Below are 18,978 nucleotides of genomic sequence, written 5' to 3'. Positions count from 1 at the left end.
GAATTATGTTTGTTTTGTATGTTAATCCCAAATAGTTCCAGTGCTTATGCTGACACCCCCCATGCCTAGGGGGTCAAGGCACCTCTTTATTGACATACAGGCAAGAGGTAGTTGCTAACATACTGCTGCTGACAGCATTCAGGAGAGGAGATGGTAAAGCACAGCCCAGAGGGTGTCCACAGGCACTGCTGCAGGAGTTCAGGGCTGCAGTGTCCAGATCCCCTGGGATCTGCCCCACTGCCACGGGTAGCCGCCTACGAGGTAGCTGTGAGAGAAGCCAGGAGCAAGATCCTCTTGTTAAGAGCTGGGCTACAGAGCAGGCCTGGCCCCTCACACTAGTACATAGGGACCTCCTCATTGTAATGTCCCCAGAGTCAGCACCCAGAGTGAAATTCTTGCCCCAAGCCTTGCCAGAGTTGCCCCCAAGATGAATATGGCCAGCTCAGTCCCTCCGACAAACACTGCTTCACAGGCTCTCCCTTGCTGCACAGCTGTGTCTCCACCACATTGGTCCTTGGCAGGAGGCAGCAGTCCCTAGCCTTACGTGTGGCTAGCCCGGGCCCGGCGGTGGGTTTGCAGGCAGGCCGTGGAGCAGAAGGAGAAATCCAGGTAATGGAAAGGGACCCGGCCCAGCAGGGACTCTCCACAGTGCCAGCAGCGGCTGCAAGAAAGAGCAGAGGTGGCCCTGAGCAAAGGGGACACTTGCAAGAGGAGTAGAAGAGCAGAGAGGATTCACTGCCTGTGCTGTGACATGAGACAGCAGCAGGGTGAGGGAGCTGGGGCTCCTCTGGTCCTACAGGGCTCACCCAAAAACCATGTTCCCAGGAGGTGATGCTGCCTGGGGTGAGGAACTTTGAGGCAGGCTGAACACAGGGGTATTTGTCCCCCCAGGGGGTTGTAAAGTTCCTGCCCAGATCAGCAAGGGCAGAGCTGGCTGCCCACAAACCTGTGGGATGGCAGAGAGAAAGACTGTGGGATACAGGGTCAGGGGCACTGGAGTGGCTGGGGATAGGCTTGCCATAGATCTGGCTGCAAGTAGACCAAGTCGTCCTTTCCCAAGTATTTCAGGGGCACAGGGGAAGAGAGGAATCAAGCTTTTAGACAGACACTGCTGGGAATCAAGTGGACAAGAATAGCTTTCAATTGGAAATGAGAACTGGAGCAAGAAGGACAGGGAACAGCTGTGCTCACATGGGAGAGCTTGTCTGCAGAGAAAGCCATGCTGCCAGGGCTGTTACCTGATGTTGGCAAGAGCTGTGCCTGCGTCCTGCGCAGCCAGCCTCCGCTCGGCAGCCAGGGCCCTCTGGAAAGCAGAGAGACAACTAAGACCTCCCAGCCCCTGTGCCCAGAGCCCACCCCATCAGCACTGCTCCAGCCGGGCTGGATCCCCTTCCCCATCCACAGCCTCACCTTCTCACTGTCAGACAGTGCTGCGAACTGCTGCTTCTCTCTCTGCTCCTGCTCCCAGCGCTGCTGCTCCTCCCGCTGCGCCTGCTCCCGCTGCTTCCGCTGGGCTTTCTGTGCCCGCTTCTTCTCCAGCTTCTTGGCCTCCATCTCCTGGGTCAGCGGCCCTGGCACCTGGGGGCAGAGGACAGTCAGCATTTCCCACCGAGCCAGGGGCCACGGCATGAGTGGGCAAGGGCCACTTCACCCTGGGGTCCCCCTGCCCCCAGAAGGCGAGGGCAGAGGGGCAGGCACCCACCTGGGCACGGCTGTAGTCGTACTTGTCTGGATGGCCCACCATGAACTTGCGGAAGGCGTTGCGGGTCAGTTTGTCAGCAGAGACACAGTAGGGGGTCCTCTCCTGCCTGTCTCTGTGAGACAAGGGGGACCAGCTCACCCTGCCACATTCCTGCCTGTGTCACTGGGCTGTGAGCTCAGCAACTCCCCAGAGATGTGCAGCAGGTATCACAGGCCAGGGTACCACAGCCAAAGAAGGGAAAATTCCTGGTCCCTACACCAGAATCCCCCAAATTCTCTCCTTCTTGTATCTCAAATACCCTGCAAAAGTGTCACATCTCTACCCTCTGAACTGCCTGCCAATCAACATGGGAGTGCTTTGGGGCTGTGCTGAGCCAGCCCAGGCAGGCAAAGAGAATGGTGGTTCATCTCCTAGGCCTCCCCCATAGTAAAAACCCCAAAATTCCAGCTCGTAGAGACCAACCCCAGCTGTCCCAGGACAAGACTGGCACCAGTCCACAGTGGCTGAGAAAGCAGTTGCAGGGCTCCCAGAGTGGGGCTGTGCTTGTCAACCGCTGGGTGCCCTGTAGCTGTACCTGAGGGCAGGGTCTGCTCCTGCCTCCAGCAGCAGGCTTACAGCCTCAGACTTCCCTGCCCGTGCTGCCACATGGAGCAGGGTGTAGCCACGCTCATCCACAGGCTCGTTGAGCAGGGAGTGGGGCACGTTCGGGGGCTGTGTGTCCTCCCCATTCTCGCTGTCCCCCGGCAGGTCCCTGCTCTCTGGCACACCCAGGAGGTGCCGCAGCATCCCCACGTCCCCCGTTTTGCAGGTGGTGAACAGGGCATCACGAAGCTGGGTCTGAGGGTCTCCTGTGAGGGAAGAACAGGAGGGGAGTCTGATGGCTCCCCTGGCAGAGCAGCAATATAGTCTGACTAGGTAACACACACAGCACAGTTAAAGCATCGTTCTACTAGCTGGATCTGGGCACTGCAGGATCTCCAGCACCTTCCAATTCTGTGACAACATGCCATGGCATTGCTAGGCGCTGTTAGTAGCAGCAGAGCCCTCTCCTGAGATTACACCCACTCCAACTGCCCCCCCAAAACAGCTGGCTTGGCCAGGTGCTCCCGGCCCCTGCTTCAGACCTGCTGCTCCAAACACACAAGTCATTCAAAGGCCTGTGGCTGCACTACAGCCATCCCACACCCAGCTGCTCAGGGCACCTGCATGACAAAGTGGGCTTCAATCCACTGCAAAGTCACCAGCAAGTAGGGCAGATATCCACCTGGCCCAGCTCCCAAAGCCACTTACCTCCAGTGCCCCAGGGGAGGGGCTCAGTCCCAGCCTCTCCCAGCTGCTCTGTCACCAGCTCCAGGCCAGGCTGCCTGCCTTGGGTACCATGGCATCCTGTCTCTTTGGCACAGGGACCTGCAAAGGGAGTACATGGTGAGGAAGAGCCAGGGACTGCCTGCACCCCAGCCATGGCCATCCTTCCCCAATGCCTTCCTACACTGCCCCCTGCCAGTTCCTCCCCCTCACCTTTCTCCACTTTCTTGTCCTTCTTCTTCCTCCTTTTGCGGTTCCGCTTGGGCATCACTTCAAACTCCCGGAGGTCCAAAGTATTCAGTGTCACTTCCACAGTCTCTAGTTCCCCTGCAGGACTCTCCTCCTCCTCCTCCTCCTCTGGAGCTGAAGAGGGTGATAAGACAGGGGCTGAGGCCCCACACAGAGTATAAATCACTCCGGGCTCTCAGCCAAGCACACCCTGCCCTCTTCCTGCCCAACACAAAGCCACACTCTCCAGATTCTGTCACAGGGCTGCCAATCTGGTCCTGTGCCATAACATCAGACCCTGCTGCTTGCTCAGGGTCATGTTCCCCTCCATGATTCAACTCACCAGTTGTGTCTTCTTGTGGAGGATCCATCTCTGCTTTCCGCCGCCTCTTCTGCCAGCCCTTCCGGGGGGACCCAGTGATGTCCTCCAGTGCTGTGTCCTTCCCTGGGCAGCAAGGGTGCCCCTGTCATTGCCTGAGGACAGGGAGCACCCCACAACTCCAGGGATTGAGGGCTGAGGAGCTACCACCTCCACCGCATAAGGCAGCACCCTTGAATGCATAAGGGACCACATCACCCCACCTGCTCTGACCCACAGGCACAGGGGCTGGTCTGACTCACCATACACCTGCAGGCTGGCCAGCACGGTGTGGACTCGCAGCACCTCTCTCAGGGTGGCCCTGCGGGTGCTGAGGGGGATGTGACAGATGCGAGGGTCGCCCTGGGTGAGGGGTGGGTTCCTGCCACCAAAGAGCAGCACACGGTTGTGACGAGGGGCCCGGAGGAAGATGCGCTGAGCTTCATTCAGGTGCTGTGCCCAGGCTGCCAGCAGGTCCTGAATATCCTGGGGAGGAAGGGGAGGCACTATGGAGTCCTGAGCACACTGTGTGGACACAGGTAACTTCTGGAGCAGGGAGAGATCCAAGAGAGAGCAGCCTCAGTTGGGCCCTGAATCCCTCCCAGAGCTCACACTCCACCCATGGCCTCCAGCAGCAGTGTGGTACGACCTCACGGAGCTACCACCTCATGGAGCCACCACCTCCACATCTCCCAGCCGAGAGCCCAGTGCTGTGGTTCATCCTCACCCTGAGCAGCGCAGCCTCGTTGTAACGCCGCAGGGAGGCTCCGGCTGACCTGGGTGCTGACCCTGGGGTCTGGGCATCCCGGAGGCCCTGGGCTGTGCCCCGCCGGGCTCGCACCGTGTAGCGGTGGAAGGTCTTGTGCTCCTGCACCTGGGGACTGCAGAGAGGAGCAGGCATGAGCAACAGGGCTCCATGCATGGTGAGGAGGTGAGCTGATGCCCCTGGGACCCTAAAGCTTAGTACTTCTCTTGCAGTGCAACTGGGCCTTGAGCAAAGACCATAGGAGCTGTGGGTGCCCAGGGTGTGGTAGGCACTGCGACGGGGCAGTAGGGAGGGGACAGCTATCAAATGCCTAGCTCCACTTGACTGTGCCCAGAGGACCAACCCCAGCTCTGTCCCCCTGTACTCACCCCCGGAACACAGCTCCTGCGAAATGCCCACCGCCCATCATCAGCACAACCCAGCACGTGCTCACACCGAGGCTCTGCAGTGACACTGCCAGCTCTTCTGGCTCCTCACTGCCACCCTGATAAATAGACACCCTTGCTAGCACCCATGAGATCACCTCGTTATCTCTTGCTGTCACTCAGAACAGGGACAAGACCTCTCTGCTGCCACCAGAAACACCTTCCTGGGAGCACCCCAGAGCCAAAAGCCAGGCCACTAGCAAGCCTGGGGCTCTGAAATGGCACAGAGACCACCCTTCCCATCATGGGAGATGTCAGACAGATGTCTATACCCCAGCTCCACCCACCTTCTCTGGGGTCCCTCCCCCAACAAGCTGGGCTGTGACTTGCCTTCCTGGTGCTCAGCACGCAGCGGTAGGCACAGATGAGCTGCCCTGTCGCATTGCGGAACAGCACCTTGTGGGAGCGAGGGATCCGGGGGGTCTGGGGGTTCCCAGGGCTGTCGCTGGCAGAGGGTAGCAACTCTGACTCACTGCCTGCATCCGAGCTCTCTGAATCAGACCCCGAGATGCTGGAAACATCACCTGCAAGGGAAAGAAAATGAAGCAGCAGAGCAAGGCAAAGATAAGCCAACAGCCTCCCCAAATTTTGCAGGTGACCCCAAGGGCTGGCCCATGACTTCAGAAATGTCCTGTCCAATACCCTGCATATCACAAGGAGGCTGTGGAGATAGGGGTTTGGGGCTCAGGCCCCCCAGGTATGCCTAGGCAGGGGTTCAGGTAGAACATCTCCTCTCCCAGAAGATCCCACAGGAGCAGAAAAAAAGAGACCCTGAACTGGCAGAGATAGCCAGGGGCTTCATCCCTGCTCAGAACAGCCCCAGCAGGGCTGCTGACAGCCTCAGCAGGGCTGCTGAGGAGCTCCCATTCCTCACCTGTGCAGGTTTTTTCCTCAAACACTTCTACTGGCAGTGGTGGGCGCCCCAGGAGTCGCTGCTTCAGGTTGAAGCGGTGCCAGTCGAGACGGTAGTGCTCAGTCTGTGGAGCAAGGAGGCATGAGCCAGCAGGGCCTTGCTGGTCCACAGAAACCACCCTCTCCAAAGGGCCCGAGGTGACAGACTCTGAGGGCTAAACTGATGTTGGGACACTGCAGTGATCCTGACTGGAAGATCACAGCACTGTGTCCAGTTCTGAGACACCCAACATAAGAAGGACATGGAGCTGCTGTAGCAAGTCCAGAGGAGGCCACAAAGATGATCAGAGGCCTGGAGACCCTCTATAATAAAGACAGGCTGAGAGAGTTGGGGTGTTCAGCCTGTAAGAGAGAAGGCACTGGGGAGACCTTATAGGCTTCCAGTACCTGAAGGGGCTACAGGAAAACTGGGGAGGGGCTTTTTACAAGGGCATGTAGTGATAGGACAAGGAGGAATGATTTTAAGATGAAAGAGGATACATTTAGATTAGATATTAGGAAGAAACCCTTTCCTGCGAGGGTGGTAAGACACTGTAACAGGTTGCCCAGGGAAGTTGTGGATGTCCCCTCCCTGGAAATGTTCAAGGCCAGGCTCGATGGCGCTTTGAGCATCCTGGTCTAGAGGGAGATGTCCCTGCCCATGCAGGGGGGGTGGGAACTAGATGATCTTTAAGGTCCCTTCCAAGCCAAACCATTCTATGGTATTGTGTGTTTAGGGAGTTAGCCATGTAACAGCTACCTTGAACAGGCCCAGGCCTGTGCTTCGTGTACTGTTTACGTCCAGTAAAAGACATCTTAAGCAATAATACACAGTGTCTCAGAGACAGATCCCAACATAACATGATCAGCAGAGCTGCAGGAAGCAGCCAGCACTGGGCTGCACCGTGCTGGGGCTCAGGCTTCACGGCAGGTCCCCACCAGCCGTGCCAGCCCCGCTCCCACCTCCTGCCGGCTGCCCAGCCCCGCTCACCTGCTCCTCCCGGCTGCCGAACACCTGCCCGCAGGTCGAGCAGCACATCCGCTCCGGCACCTCGGGGACCCCCAGGGGCTTCTCCTCACTGCTGGTGGCTGTGGGTTTCTCTGGAAGAAGAATTAAGGGCTGTGCACAGGCAGCTCCCCAGGCTGCACCACAAGGAGCAGGGCATCCTGGGTGTCTTCTCACTCATTCATAGGAAATCCTACAACTGTTTTGGTTGGAAAACACCTTTAACATCAAAGCCAACCATTAGCCTAGTACGTGGCCAAGTCCACCACTAAACCATGTCCCTCAGCACCATATCTACACAGCTTTTAGATAGCTCCAGGAATGGTGAGTCCACCACTGCCTTAGGAAGCCTGACAACTCTTTCAGTGAAGACATTTTTCCTAATATCCAACCTAAACCTCTCCTGGCACAACTTGAGACCATTTTCTCTTGTTCTGTCACTTGTTACTTGGGAGAAGACACCATCCCCCACCTGGCTACAACCTTTCAGGTGGGTGTAGAGAGCAAGAAGATCTCCCCTCAGCCTCCTTTTCTCCAGGCTACACAACCCTGGTTCCCTCAGCTGCTCCTCATAAGACTTGTGCTCTGGACCCTTCACCAGCTTCGCTGCCCTTCTCTGGACTCAGTCAATGTCCTTCTTGTGGTGAGGGGCCCAGAACCGAACGCAGGATTCAGGGTGGGGTCTCACCAGCACCAAGTGCAGGAGGACAATGCCTTCCCTAGTCCCGCTGGCCACACTATTCCTGATTTAAAGACTCGGAGCCCTGTGGCTGCAGAACGAGCTTCGGGGGGACCTTGGGGTGACACCCAGGAAAGCCCACGCACCCACCCGCCAGACAGCTCCCCTGGCCAAGCTCTGGGGCAGCCACCCGAGTGGCACGGAGGACCGAGCTCCCTCCCCGTGGCGCGGGGCCGGGGGACGTGAGCTTGGCCCACTCCCCCCGCCCCGCCCCGCGCCCCCCGCCCCGCGCCCCACGCACCGTGGCTCACCGGGGCCGGCTCGGGGGCCCAGGCATCCGCAGCGAGGCTGGTGACCAGGGTTAGCCCACGCAGGAGGACGGGGTCCTGGGCGGCCTCGAAAACCGACCTGCTCTCCGGGGCCGGCATCCCTGCTGCTGCCGGCGGAGGGGGCCGCGCTGCAGCGGGCGGGACGCACCGCGGGTGCCGGGAACCATCCGCGGGTCCGGGGACGGGCCCCCGCCCCTCCCGGGGTCTCCCCGCCTGCCCCGCGTCCTCTCGGGTCCCCCCGCCCCACGGGTCACCCCGGGCCCTCCCCCAGCCCGGGACCCCCCCCCCACGGCCGCTCCCCCGAGACCCGCCATCCCCCGCCGCTAAGCCCCCGGGGCCGTCCCCGCCACCATCCCTTCACCCAGCCGCTCCCCCCGGGGCCGCCCTACCCGGGATCCCCGCTCGGCCGGGCGCACGTCACGTCCCGCGGGCCTACGGGCCGCCGCGAGGCCCATCCCGCCCCCCGCCCATTGGCCGCCTCCCCGCCCCGCCCCCGCTGCCGTTGGGCGCCGCGGCCGCCACTCCAGGGGCCGGGCCGGGCCGGGGGCGGCGGGGGCGAGGGGCCCCGCCATGGCCCACTTCGAGACGCAGTACCAGCGCCTGGAGAGCTCCTCCACCGAGTCCCCTCCCGGCGGCGGCGACCTGCTCGTCCACGTCCCGGAGGGCGCCAAGTGTGAGCAGCGGGGGCTGGGGCCTGGCCGGCGGCCTGGGGCTGGGGGCGGCGGGGCGGGGCGGGGGAGCGTGCGGCGGCGGACACCTCTGGGACCGGCGGCCTGCGGGGCCGTCCCGGAGGCTGGGGACGGGGCAAGCAGCCGGGCAGCGAGGGGAGCCGGGAGCGGGGGCTGTGGGGCCGGTGGGGGGGTCGGGACAGGGGGAGGAGGGGCGGGCTGTGCTCCGCGGGCAGGAGGGCGGGGGGTGCGGGGGGACCTGTCAACCCGCGGTTGTCTTCCTGCAGCTCCCTGGCATCACATCGAGAACCTGGACCTCTTCTTCTCTCGCATATCCTTTTGTAGGGCGGGTTGGGGCAGGATGTCCCCAGAAACATAGCCTATTAGAGTCGTTTTGGTTGGAAAAGACCTGGCATTGCCAGATCCACCACTAAAGCATATCCCTCAGCGCCACATCTACGTGTCTTTTAAATATCTACAGGGATGGGGACTCCACCACTTCCCTGGGCAGCCTGTTCCAGGGCCTGACAACCCTTTTGGTAAAGAATTTTTTCCTAATATCCCAATATCCTCCCCTGGCACAACTTCAGCCCATTTCCTATTGTCCTGTTGCTTGTTACTTGAGAGAAGAGACCAACAATCCACTCCCTACAACCTTCTTTCAGGCAGTTGTAGAGAGCAATAAGGTCTCCCCTCAGCCTCCTTTTCTCCAGGATAAACATCCACAGTTCCCTCAGTTGCTCGTTGCGATACTTGTGCTCTAAACCCTTCACCAGCCTCAGTGCTGCTTCTTTGGGTTGGGTTCAGTGTCACTGGGAGCTGAGGCAGCATCTGCCCCTTCCTTCAGGACACTGCGTGGCTCCAGAGCAGCTGGGGGATGGCAGAGGCCCCACACCTGTGGGTGCTGCCACCCAATGCTGAGAGGACAGGCAGGTTCTTCTAGAGATCTTTGGCAGAGTGATGATGGGGCTCAGTTGTAGTTACAGTTATAGCTTTATTTCCTTGACAGGATTTTATGATTGGCATGGCATAGAATTTATAACCAGGATCTGTAAGCAGAATCAGTGTAGTATGATTGTGTATGTAGCACAGGACAGAATTTTCAAGCACCGCTTAGCTTATGGTATCTAATCACCAGGACTTTCTGCAGGTCAGATCAGATCTTAATATATGGTTTGGTGTATCAGTGTAACGATCATAATCGAGACTCAAAAATAATGTTAAAGAATATGAGTCATTTGATCAGTCCACAGAGGAAGGAGACAATGGTTGGGTTGTCCTGGCCACCGCAGGGCCCTGGGTCTCACTGTCCAGCAGCAGCTCCAGTCCCAGTTCCCACAAAAGACTTGTAACTCCTTGATCATATGGACATGCTCTGGGTGTTGTTATGATTCCCTGTTCTGTGACAGGATCATCACTGTCACCACATTGGCCAGGTGCCAGGGACCTTCAGGGCCTGCAAGGAAGTGAGTAATCAGCCTGGTGCCAGGGAATCTTGAGGCCAGAAGGGAGGGGAGGAAGAAATCTGTAATGGTTTGTGAACCAACCTGCTTGATTCACAGCACCATTAGGGCCTGATGATGAGGCAAAGGGAACTAGCAGGTGACCCACTTGGTCCCAGAGGATGGCTGTTTGTCATATAATACGGCATTAGTTATGCTAACCACATTGCAGGAGCAGGGGGAACCGGTCACAGGTGCTGGGGCGATTAAATGTATTTTTACCTGTGTCTTCATTGTCCTGTCATGCCCACCCCTGTGTGGCCCGAGGGCAGGCTGAGTTTCTGCTCAGTCCTGGGACAGCTCCTGCTCTGGGTGTTGGGTGAGGGAAGATGGGAGCTTGGATGGATCCAAGTCCTCTTAATCCAGCTCTGCTTTACCTGGGTAGAGTGTGTTTCCTTGCAGCAGAGAACCAGCTTGCTCATGAGTAGCGGTGGGAGGTGGTTTCCGTTGGTGATGGAGGGAGACTTGGCTGGGGAGCTGCAGATGCCAATGGGACAGATACCCCCCATCCTTCCTCAGAGGGAAGGAGTCCCCAGACTGTTCTCCTTGACTGTAGCTTTCACGTCTATAACCTGCATCAGAAGAATGGCTTCACCTGCATGCTCATCGGAGAGATCTTTGAGCTCATGTAAGCACAGGTTCCTTCTCTGCTGGGGCTGTGGCAGCTGTTGTGGAAAAGCTGCAGGAATTTGTCAAGCTCCTGCAGCTGGGTGGGAGGTTTCCCTTTACAGTTGTCCCATCTCCTGTTTGTTAGGGTTTTCCATGCCCCAAACCTGCGTTCTGCTTTGAGGAACTGGTGCCCTTGAGATTTCCTGTTGCCATGACTGTGGGAATGCACCTCCATGACCTGTGACCCTGTCTGCCTCATGTCTGGGGGGGCAGAAAGGTGATGCCCTCACATCTGCTCCCTTTTTTTCACAGGCAGTTCATCTTCGTGGTGGCATTCACCACCTTTCTTATCAGTTGTGTTGATTACGACATCCTCTTTGCCAACAAAGCAGTAAATCACAGCCAGCATCCCACTGAGCCCATTAAGGTGACTCTGCCAGATGCCTTCCTGCCTCCCAACGTCTGCAGTGCAAGGTAGGGGCAGCAGGGAGGGCATGTTAGCCACTGTTCTTGCTTTCTCAGGTACTCAGGGCACCTGCCTGAGCCTGTCTCCTATTGCTTGCCTCTTCTTGCTTGCAGAATCCAGGCAAACAGCTTCCTCATCTGCATCTTGATTATAGCTGGGGTTTTCTGGATCCACCGACTTGTCAAATTTATCTACAACATTTGCTGCTACTGGGAGATTCACTCTTTCTACATCAATGCCCTCAAAATCCCCATGGTAAGTGTGCAGGCCTAGAAAAGGGACACGGGAGGTATTTGCTGGGTGGTGAGAAGCAGCTCACCCTCACTCCCCTCCAGAGCCAGCTTCTCTGAGACACTTGTACCAAATGCGCTTCTCTCTGCTCCCTGGCTGCAAAGATCTCAGCCCCTTCCCCAGCAGCCAACATATTTTCTGTTTACCTCTCTCTGCCCAGCCTGCCTCTCTGCCTACTGGCACACGCCTCTGCCATCTGCCACCCAATATGTTTAGTCTTCTGTGCTGCCTTTCAACAGAGGAGGCAGAAGCAAGGATATCCGTGCACCTCTCTGGGTTGTGGACAATGTTATCTTCCTTGTTTACTAGAGGGGACACTGAGGCATGGAGCTGCCTAGTTGGTGAAGACCACACTGGAGGTTGATGTGTCAAAGATAGGGTTTGAGGCTTGCACATTTTTCCTAGTCCAGGGTCCTTGCTCTGATGGACAACATCAAAGGCTGTGTGTGTATCCTTTGAGGAGAGACTGTCTTGAGAAAAGTGGGGGGAGCCCAGAGGTTGGCTTGTCCCTAGCTTTTCCACAGGCTCCCTCTGGGACACTGCTTAACTTCCTTCCACTGTTGACTCCAAATGGCAGCTCTGGGAGGGCCCATGGGAGCCTGGAGCTGTGTTGGTGCATCCAAGTTAGTGGTGTGAGTGGCAGGGAACCAGTCATCTGTGCTTATCTTGGGGTAAAGGGCACCAGGGCAAGGTTTGGGGTGTTTTCGCAGGTGCAGGGAGGTGCCTCATGTCCTGGTGCTGCATGTCCTTCCTCAGCACCACAGGGTTTGCACTGGGCCTGCTGTTTGGGTGGGCTCAGCCCAGGCTCTGTCTTTGGACACATCCTGCCCCTAACCTTGCTGCTTGCCCCCTTCCAGTCCACCCTGCCCTACTACACCTGGCAGGAGGTGCAGGCCCGCATTGTGCAGATCCAGAAGGAACACCAGATCTGCATCCACAAGAAGGAGCTGACAGAGCTGGACATCTACCACCGCATCCTCCGCTTCAAGAACTACATGGTGGCCATGGTGAACAAGTCACTGCTGCCCATCCGCTTTCGCCTGCCCCTGCTGGGAGACACTGTCTTCTACACACGTGGGCTCAAGTACAACTTTGAGCTCATCTTCTTCTGGGGACCAGGCTCCCTCTTTGAGAACGAGTGGAGCCTGAAGGCTGAGTACAAGCGGGCTGGGAACCGCCTGGAGCTGGCTGAGAAGCTCAGCACTCGCATCCTCTGGATTGGCATTGCTAACTTCCTCCTCTGCCCCCTGATCCTCATCTGGCAGATCCTCTATGCCTTCTTCAGCTACACAGAGATCCTGAAGCGGGAGCCGGGCAGCCTGGGTGCCCGCTGCTGGTCTCTCTATGGCCGCTGTTACCTCCGTCACTTCAATGAGCTGGACCACGAGCTGCACTCACGGCTCAGCAAGGGCTATAAGCCAGCGTCCAAGTACATGAACTGCTTTATCTCCCCACTCCTCACCATCGTGGCCAAGAACGTGGCCTTCTTTGCTGGCTCCATCCTGGCTGTGCTCATCGCTCTCACCATCTACGATGAGGACGTGCTGGCAGTAGAGCATGTCCTGACCACAGTCACCCTGCTTGGGGTGGGCATCACAGTGTGCAGGTGAGATGGATCTTTGCTGTCCCTGTGCTCCTGGCAGCTCTCTGGGGAGCAGTGGTGCTGGCAGCCATCTGTGCAAATGTCCTCTTTGGTTGCAAGTGGACACGGATTTGCTTGAGTGATGGGCACAGCTGGGGAGAGTCAGGCAGGCAGGATAAGGACATAGTGATGATCTTGGGTGCAGCAGTTGTATGATATGAGGGGCTGGGCTGGCCGGAGGGTTTGGCTCGGATGTGAAGGCTGCAGGCGAAGCTGTGGTATGGGCTGGTCACCCTGCCCTCCCAGGATGAGATCACCCAGAAAATTAGGTATGATGCTATGATATTTCCTTGTCCTGTCCCACAGGTCTTTCATCCCTGACCAGCACCTGGTGTTTTGCCCAGAGCAGCTGCTACGAGTCATCCTGGCACACATCCACTACATGCCTGACCACTGGCAGGGCAACGCCCACCGCTATGAGACCAGGGATGAGTTTGCCCAGCTCTTCCAGTACAAAGCGGTGAGCTTGGCTTGCATGGAGCTGGGATAGGGACTTGCCCCCATCTCTGCAGGGGGGAGAAGCTGCCAGAGAGACAGACAGCTCCTGGGCTGGCAGAGGAACAAGGCAGCTTTCTCACAGACACCCTGCCACAGAAGATGGAGGCCTAGAGCTGAGGGGCTGGCTTTGGGATTGTGGGTTTTTTTACATCCTCAGGCTTGTGCTGAGCCCATCATCTCTGTGCTCAGGTCTTCATCCTGGAGGAGCTCCTGAGTCCCATCATTACCCCCCTGATCCTCATCATCTGCCTGCGGCCCAAGTCCTTGGACATAGTTGACTTCTTCCGCAACTTCACCGTGGAGGTGGTGGGTGTGGGTGACACCTGCTCCTTTGCCCAGATGGACGTGCGCCAGCATGGCCACCCAGCGGTAGGTCCCATGGGTGGCAGGAGAGCAGCCTGGGCTCTCCACCAGCATGTTTGGTCCCTTACACTCATGAGAGGCCATAACTCACCACTCTTGGCAGCTCACAGCCCAGCCCAGCCACCTGCCTCTCTGCTGCATGTCTGGGACTGCCAACACAGGTCACCAGCCCCAGAAGGTGATAGTGGTCCAGCTGTGATTATTACCTTGATATTTTGTGAACCAGGCTTTGTCATTTCTTTATTTGATCTCCTTGCCTGTCTTCACAACCAAGAGTCCTGTGTCCTCAGGAGGGAGGAATGGGGATATCTGGATGTTTAGAAAGCGTGACCACTGAGAACTGACTTAAAGAAGCTGGGCTGAGTTGCTTGTGCCCAGGGGAGAGGCAGTCTTGGGGAGATGGGAATTATTTTCTGTTTTGTAAAAAGAGAAAATGCTGTAAAGCAGATCCTGTCCCTCATTACCCGTGTGTGCTCCACAGTGGATGTCTGCAGGAAAGACGGAGGCCTCCATTTACCAGCAGGCTGAGGATGGCAAGACGGAACTGTCCCTCATGCACTTTGCCATCACCAACCCCAAGTGGCAGCCCCCCCGCGAGAGCACGGCCTTCATCGGCTTCCTGAAGGAGCGGGTGCACCGGGACAGCAGTGTGGCCCTGGCTCAGCAGGCTATGCTCCCTGAAAATGCTCTTTTCAGCTCCATCCAGTCTCTGCAGTCGGAGTCAGAGGTGCCCAGGCTGGGGGTTGCAGGGTGGTGTGGGGTGTTCTTGGGGTGCTTGCTGGGTGCTGGCAAACGGACAGACCCTCTGGGCAATTTTGCTTTTGCCTAGTTTGCAAATCTGTGGTTGCAAATGTGGGAGATCAACATTAATTTGGACTGTTGCTGGGTTTCTAGAGAAGGCAGCAGGCTGTCCTGGGGCACTGTGAGGTGGGAGAAAGGCTGAGAGCTGGAGTGCCTCAGTTTTCTGTCACTGGCAGGGATCGGCCCTCCAAATCTGCACAGGGCAGTGATTCTCTCCCTTTTAACTTTGCAGCCTCACAGCCTGATTGCCAATGTGATAGCGGGCTCCTCAGCAATGGGCTTCCACATGGGCCGGGATGGACAGGCCTCCCGCCATCTCTCCGAAGTGGCCTCGGCTCTGCGTTCCTTCTCCCCACTCCAGTCTGCCCAGCAGCCTCCCAGTGGCTTCCAAACAACAGGAAGGGATGGAGAGGGAGTCCAGCCTCGGGGTGCCAGTGCCATGACAGCCTCTGGGTGAGCTGCAGGCTGTAGACAGGCAGCCAGACATCTTGCAAATTCTTCAAGCCCTTCTCCAGTTGACAACCTGTTGTCCTAGGTGCACAGTGACATTTCTATCAGGGTCATCGAGGCTGGAAAAGACCTTTAAGATCAAGTCCAGCCTATGACCTAACACCACCACATTGGCTAGACCATGGCACTAAGTGCCACATCCAGCCTTTTCTTAAACACATCCAGGGCCTCCACCGCTTCCCTTGGAAGTCCATTCCAATGTTTAATCACCCTCTCTGTGAGAAAGTACTTCCTAATATCCAACCTAAAGCTTCCCTGGCGCAGCTTCAGGCCATGCCCTCTTGTCCTGTCACTAGTTGCCTGGAAGAAGGTGCTGGGGCAGCAAGGGACATGCTCATAAGCAGAATTAGGCCCGGGTGTTTAGGCTGACCCTAAAGGACAGTGTTTGGGTTCTGGTGTTGTCCTGTGGGTACTACTGTGGTGAGAAACCCTGGTGGGGAAGAGGCAGTGCCATGGCAGGGCTAGTCACCTTGTGCATCTGAGGAGATGCTACAGGCAGCTTGTTCCTGCCCAGCCCAGGAGTGTATCTCTGCAAGCCTGGCATTAGAGTGGAGAGGGGCTGGGCGGTGTGGGAGGCACCTGGGCAGCAAACACCACTTGTGTGTCCCATGGCAGTGCTGATGCAAGGACTGTGAGCTCAGGGAGCAGTGCCTGGGAGGGTCAACTGCAGAGCATGATCCTGTCGGAGTACGCTTCCACCGAGATGAGTCTCCATGCGCTCTACATGCACGAGGTGAGTAGCCCAGAGCTGGGCCAGCCAGACGGGTGCGGAGCCAGGGCAGACAGGACGGGGGTACCCTGTCTGGAGTGACTGGGATACCAGTGTGAGTGAGAGCTGAGACCAGTGTGTATGCAGTGCTGGGGAGAGGGTGTGCCTGGCTGTCTGGGCTCTCCCACATAGCTGACTCACTCTTGTTTTGGCCTGCAGTTGCACAAGCAGCACACCCAGCTGGAGCCCGAGCGGCACACTTGGCACCGGCGAGAGAGCGACGAGAGCGGGGAGAGCGCGCACGAGGAGCTGGACGCTCAGCGGGGCACCTCTGCCCCCATCCCTCGCTCTGCCAGCTACCCCTTCTCCTCGCCACGGCAGCCTGCTGAGGAGACAGCCACGCTGCAGGCTGGCTTCCAGCGGCGATATGGTGGCATCACAGGTATGGAAGCCAGGGCAAGAGGTCTGAGCTCTGGATCAAAACCCCATATCTGATGCCCTTTATGGATTGGCACAAGCAGCCTCCCTGCCCCTAAAGACTGACAGCCCCCCCCAGCTAGCTAATCTTTCTCCTTGCCTCTCCTGCAGACCCTGGCACAGTGCACAGAGCTCCATCACACTTCTCCCGCCTCCCCCTAGGAGGCTGGGCTGAGGACGGGCAGTCAGCGAGACACCCAGAGCCTGTGCCAGAGGAGAGCTCAGAGGATGAGCTTCCACCACAGATCCACAAGGTAAGGGTGAAGGCTGTAGCTGACAGAGGAAACACATGCTTGGAACAGTCCTGATAGGTGCCATATCCCCTCTCTGTCTTGCAGGTATAGCCTTGTAGACTGGGGATCTCGTGGGGATTGCAGACCAGGAGCCACCTGGGCATCAGGATGTGGTGTCAGCCTGATTCTTCTCTTGTCCTGAGTGGACAGGATAGTCCTGGGCTCCATTTTGTTGCCATCAGTTACCGAAGAGACAAAACTGCCAGGCTGGCGGCTTTGCGGTGGCACTTTGTGTCCAGCCGTGTGTCAAGTCAACGCCACTCTGACTTGTGGAGTGAATGCGTGTGTGAGTACATACATGTGTCTATGTTCACATCTGTGTCGTCCATGTCGGAGGATCGCTGCAGAGCCTGCAAAAACTGACATGACAGGACTAGCAGTGGGGAACTGTGGACTGGCTCGGAGGTGGCGGCAGCAGCAGCTATTTGAAGGGATGCGAGTTGGCACCAGCTCCAGATGTCTGACGGAGCTGGGACCTGCCTTCCAAAATGAAGGCAGGAGCTGTGGAGGGGGGTCTAGCTCAGCGTGTAAACACCACACCTGTCCTGCCTGCAGCCCTGGGGAGATGCCCAGGAGAGGACCAGTGTTGCGCCCTTCAGCCCGGAGCAGGACAGCAGTGGGGCAGCCTCCTACCCCTCTGCCTTGGCACACTGCAGAGGGATGGGCCCTGGCTGCTACTGGTGTGGGACCTAGAGCTGGTGGGAACAGATCTGGCCAGGATTCGGGGATGCTGCAGCTCTTCCTTGACTCTCACAACAGCAGGCCCATCCTCTGCGTTCAAGGAAGGGTTGGTGGAGTGGAAGTTCTGGGTCCCTGACATCCCTCCCAGCTGGGGCTGGGGCAGCAGCATCCTCCCCACTGTCTGACACCCATGGCTGCTAGCGGGCCCTTCTGCAGTGCCAAAGAGACCCCAAGGTGGGGCAGCCTGGTGTCTCCCAGGAGCGCTCACAGCCCCCTTGGAGCTCACCCTGAAAGTCTTGTGCTCTGTGTATTGGTTTCTTTCCCCCAGGCATGATAAAGGCCTTGTCCCCATGCCCAGGCTGTGGTGCATCAGGTCTGTCCTCCTGATGTGGCGTTGTCTGTGGTATTGGGCCTTTCCTCTTCACTGAGCAAAGGGTTTGGTGCATCTTGCCTCACTAGGGGTCTCGGCTCCTCTTGCTCTCTTGAAACCATCCTTTTGCTTGCAACATTGCTTTAGCTGCTGCAGAGACCGTATACCAAGCAGCTGGCTTGTGCCTAGGGCAAGGTCAAGGGGGTTCTCTGAATCCAGAAGGGAGAGGTGAACCCGAGCCCAGCCCTGGGGTGGTGGTGAAGAATTGAGATCCTGGCTGGGTACTGTGGCCTCAAGACAACACCCTCCTACCATTGTTCTGGTTCCCCTCTCTTTTCCAGTGGCAGCTTGTAAGGGTCTGCATCCCCACTGACCCCTGCCGGGCTTTGCTTTCCCCTCCCTCCCTTTGCTTGCTTCTGGTGGGGGCTGTCTGCTTTTGCCATGCCCCCCACAAGCACTGCAGGGCCTCCTCTGCCCCAGGCCCTCCTCCTCTGCCCCAGGCCCTCCTCCTCTGCTGTCCCTGGAGGCCAGGGCCACCTCCCTTCCTCTGCCAGGGTTATTTGCTCTCTGTCCTTGGAGCTCAGGCTCTGCACAAGCTGATGAGCTGGTAGCTCCTGGTGATGCTGAGGTGCCCGCACCGAGGTGGCCAGGGCAGGAGCAGGGACAGGGTGCTCACGCAAGGGCAGACTTTTGAGGACGGCAGATGCCCCGCTGCCATGGCATGGGGTGGACCAGCCCTGCAACTGCTCTGAGGTCTGTAATAGACCACTCGGAGTGTGCTAGAGTAGAGCTCGAGGTGGGGTCAGGACTGAGCTGGGCAGGGGGTCTGCAGACCTGGATGCTGCTGGGGTCATCTCATGGAGGAACAGCTGCCACGACCCTGCAGCATCTCCTGTTTGGGGCTATCATGGCATCATTAAGGGAAACTGAAAGCAAATTTCCCGGGAACCCAAGCTTTCCAGTGGCTTCCCCTGGCACCTGCGCTGTTGCCCCGCGTGGAAGTGAGCCTCCATGGGGCTGTGGGATGCTGTCTCTGGGCTTCCTGGCAGAGTTGCTGAGCTTAGAAGCTGAGCAGCTGAAGGCTGGCAGTGCCCAGGGGCAGGGGGAGCCTGGGCCTTTCCCTGAGCTCGCAGGGGGGATAGGGCTGGCGTCCCTGCCGCATGTTGTGCTTGTGTCCTCAGCGTCCCATGTGCATGGCGAGCCACTCTTCCTCATTCCCCGGGGCATGCGGGGGGTCCCGGGGAACTCGGTCTGACCTCCCCATCCCCCGTGCCCTCGCTGTACAGCTGTATAGCCGTCTAATAAAGATGGGCTGTATCATCCCTGCCCGCCTCCGAGTTTCCCTTCACCCTGCAGCGCCGTGCGGCCCCCCGGACCTGGCCATGGCGCGGGAGACCGAGGGACCGGAC

At 58.1% G+C, this 18,978-nt stretch overlaps 3 protein-coding genes across 8 annotated transcripts in view; 1 reads left to right on the top strand and 2 right to left on the bottom strand.

Moving 5' to 3' along the window:
* The window catches only part of DNAJB2 (DnaJ heat shock protein family (Hsp40) member B2), a 158,062-nt gene that overhangs the window by 34,803 nt on the left and 104,281 nt on the right, over positions 1-18,978 (bottom strand). The gene's annotated exons all lie outside the window — the stretch shown is intronic.
* On the bottom strand, positions 33-8,105 carry ANKZF1 (ankyrin repeat and zinc finger peptidyl tRNA hydrolase 1). Of its 6 annotated transcripts, none has more exons than XM_051622765.1 (16): positions 8,079-8,105; positions 7,662-7,817; positions 6,667-6,776; positions 5,659-5,761; positions 5,115-5,308; positions 4,728-4,843; positions 4,321-4,474; positions 3,857-4,079; positions 3,579-3,680; positions 3,221-3,394; positions 2,993-3,109; positions 2,277-2,550; positions 1,703-1,814; positions 1,411-1,578; positions 1,239-1,303; positions 33-661 (listed from the first exon to the last, which is right to left on the bottom strand). In XM_051622765.1, the coding sequence occupies exons 2-16, from the start codon at positions 7,786-7,788 to the stop codon at positions 541-543; spliced, it is 2,160 nt and encodes a 719-aa protein (XP_051478725.1). In that variant the 5' UTR covers positions 7,789-7,817; positions 8,079-8,105; the 3' UTR covers positions 33-540. The 6 variants fall into 6 exon arrangements, with proteins under 6 accessions (XP_051478725.1, XP_051478726.1, XP_051478724.1 ...); XM_051622766.1 differs by having other exon boundaries at positions 7,662-7,793; positions 8,079-8,096; XM_051622768.1 differs by having other exon boundaries at positions 34-661; positions 7,672-7,817; positions 8,079-8,100.
* ATG9A (autophagy related 9A) lies at positions 8,223-18,891 on the top strand. The gene is made up of 14 exons (XM_051622761.1): positions 8,223-8,362; positions 8,645-8,688; positions 10,423-10,487; positions 10,781-10,942; positions 11,048-11,189; positions 12,083-12,831; positions 13,174-13,327; positions 13,555-13,734; positions 14,210-14,455; positions 14,762-14,982; positions 15,655-15,772; positions 15,968-16,190; positions 16,337-16,479; positions 16,564-18,891. The coding sequence occupies exons 1-14, from the start codon at positions 8,260-8,262 to the stop codon at positions 16,567-16,569; spliced, it is 2,556 nt and encodes an 851-aa protein (XP_051478721.1). The 5' UTR covers positions 8,223-8,259; the 3' UTR covers positions 16,570-18,891.

This window comes from Apus apus, chromosome 6 (assembly GCF_020740795.1).
Source record: "Apus apus isolate bApuApu2 chromosome 6, bApuApu2.pri.cur, whole genome shotgun sequence".
Lineage (NCBI taxonomy): Eukaryota > Metazoa > Chordata > Aves > Apodiformes > Apodidae > Apus > Apus apus.
This window is presented reverse-complemented; position numbering and strand designations above follow the sequence as displayed.

Bases quoted from the DNA above. Each gene is read 5' to 3' on its own strand.
- ANKZF1 (XM_051622765.1), bottom strand. From the start codon at position 7,788: ATGCCGGCCCCGGAGAGCAGGTCGGTTTTCGAGGCCGCCCAGGACCCC. The intron at 3,395-3,578 runs GTGAGTTGAATC...GTGGGGCCTCAG, and splicing joins TCCACAAGAAGACACAACTG to CCCCTGTCTTATCACCCTCT. The intron at 2,551-2,992 runs GTAAGTGGCTTT...CTTCCCTCACAG, and splicing joins CCTCCCCTGGGGCACTGGAG to GAGACCCTCAGACCCAGCTT.
- ATG9A (XM_051622761.1), top strand. From the start codon at position 8,260: ATGGCCCACTTCGAGACGCAGTACCAGCGCCTGGAGAGCTCCTCCACC. The intron at 10,943-11,047 runs GTAGGGGCAGCA...TCTTGCTTGCAG, and splicing joins CCCAACGTCTGCAGTGCAAG to AATCCAGGCAAACAGCTTCC. The intron at 14,983-15,654 runs GTGAGCTGCAGG...GTCCCATGGCAG, and splicing joins AGTGCCATGACAGCCTCTGG to TGCTGATGCAAGGACTGTGA.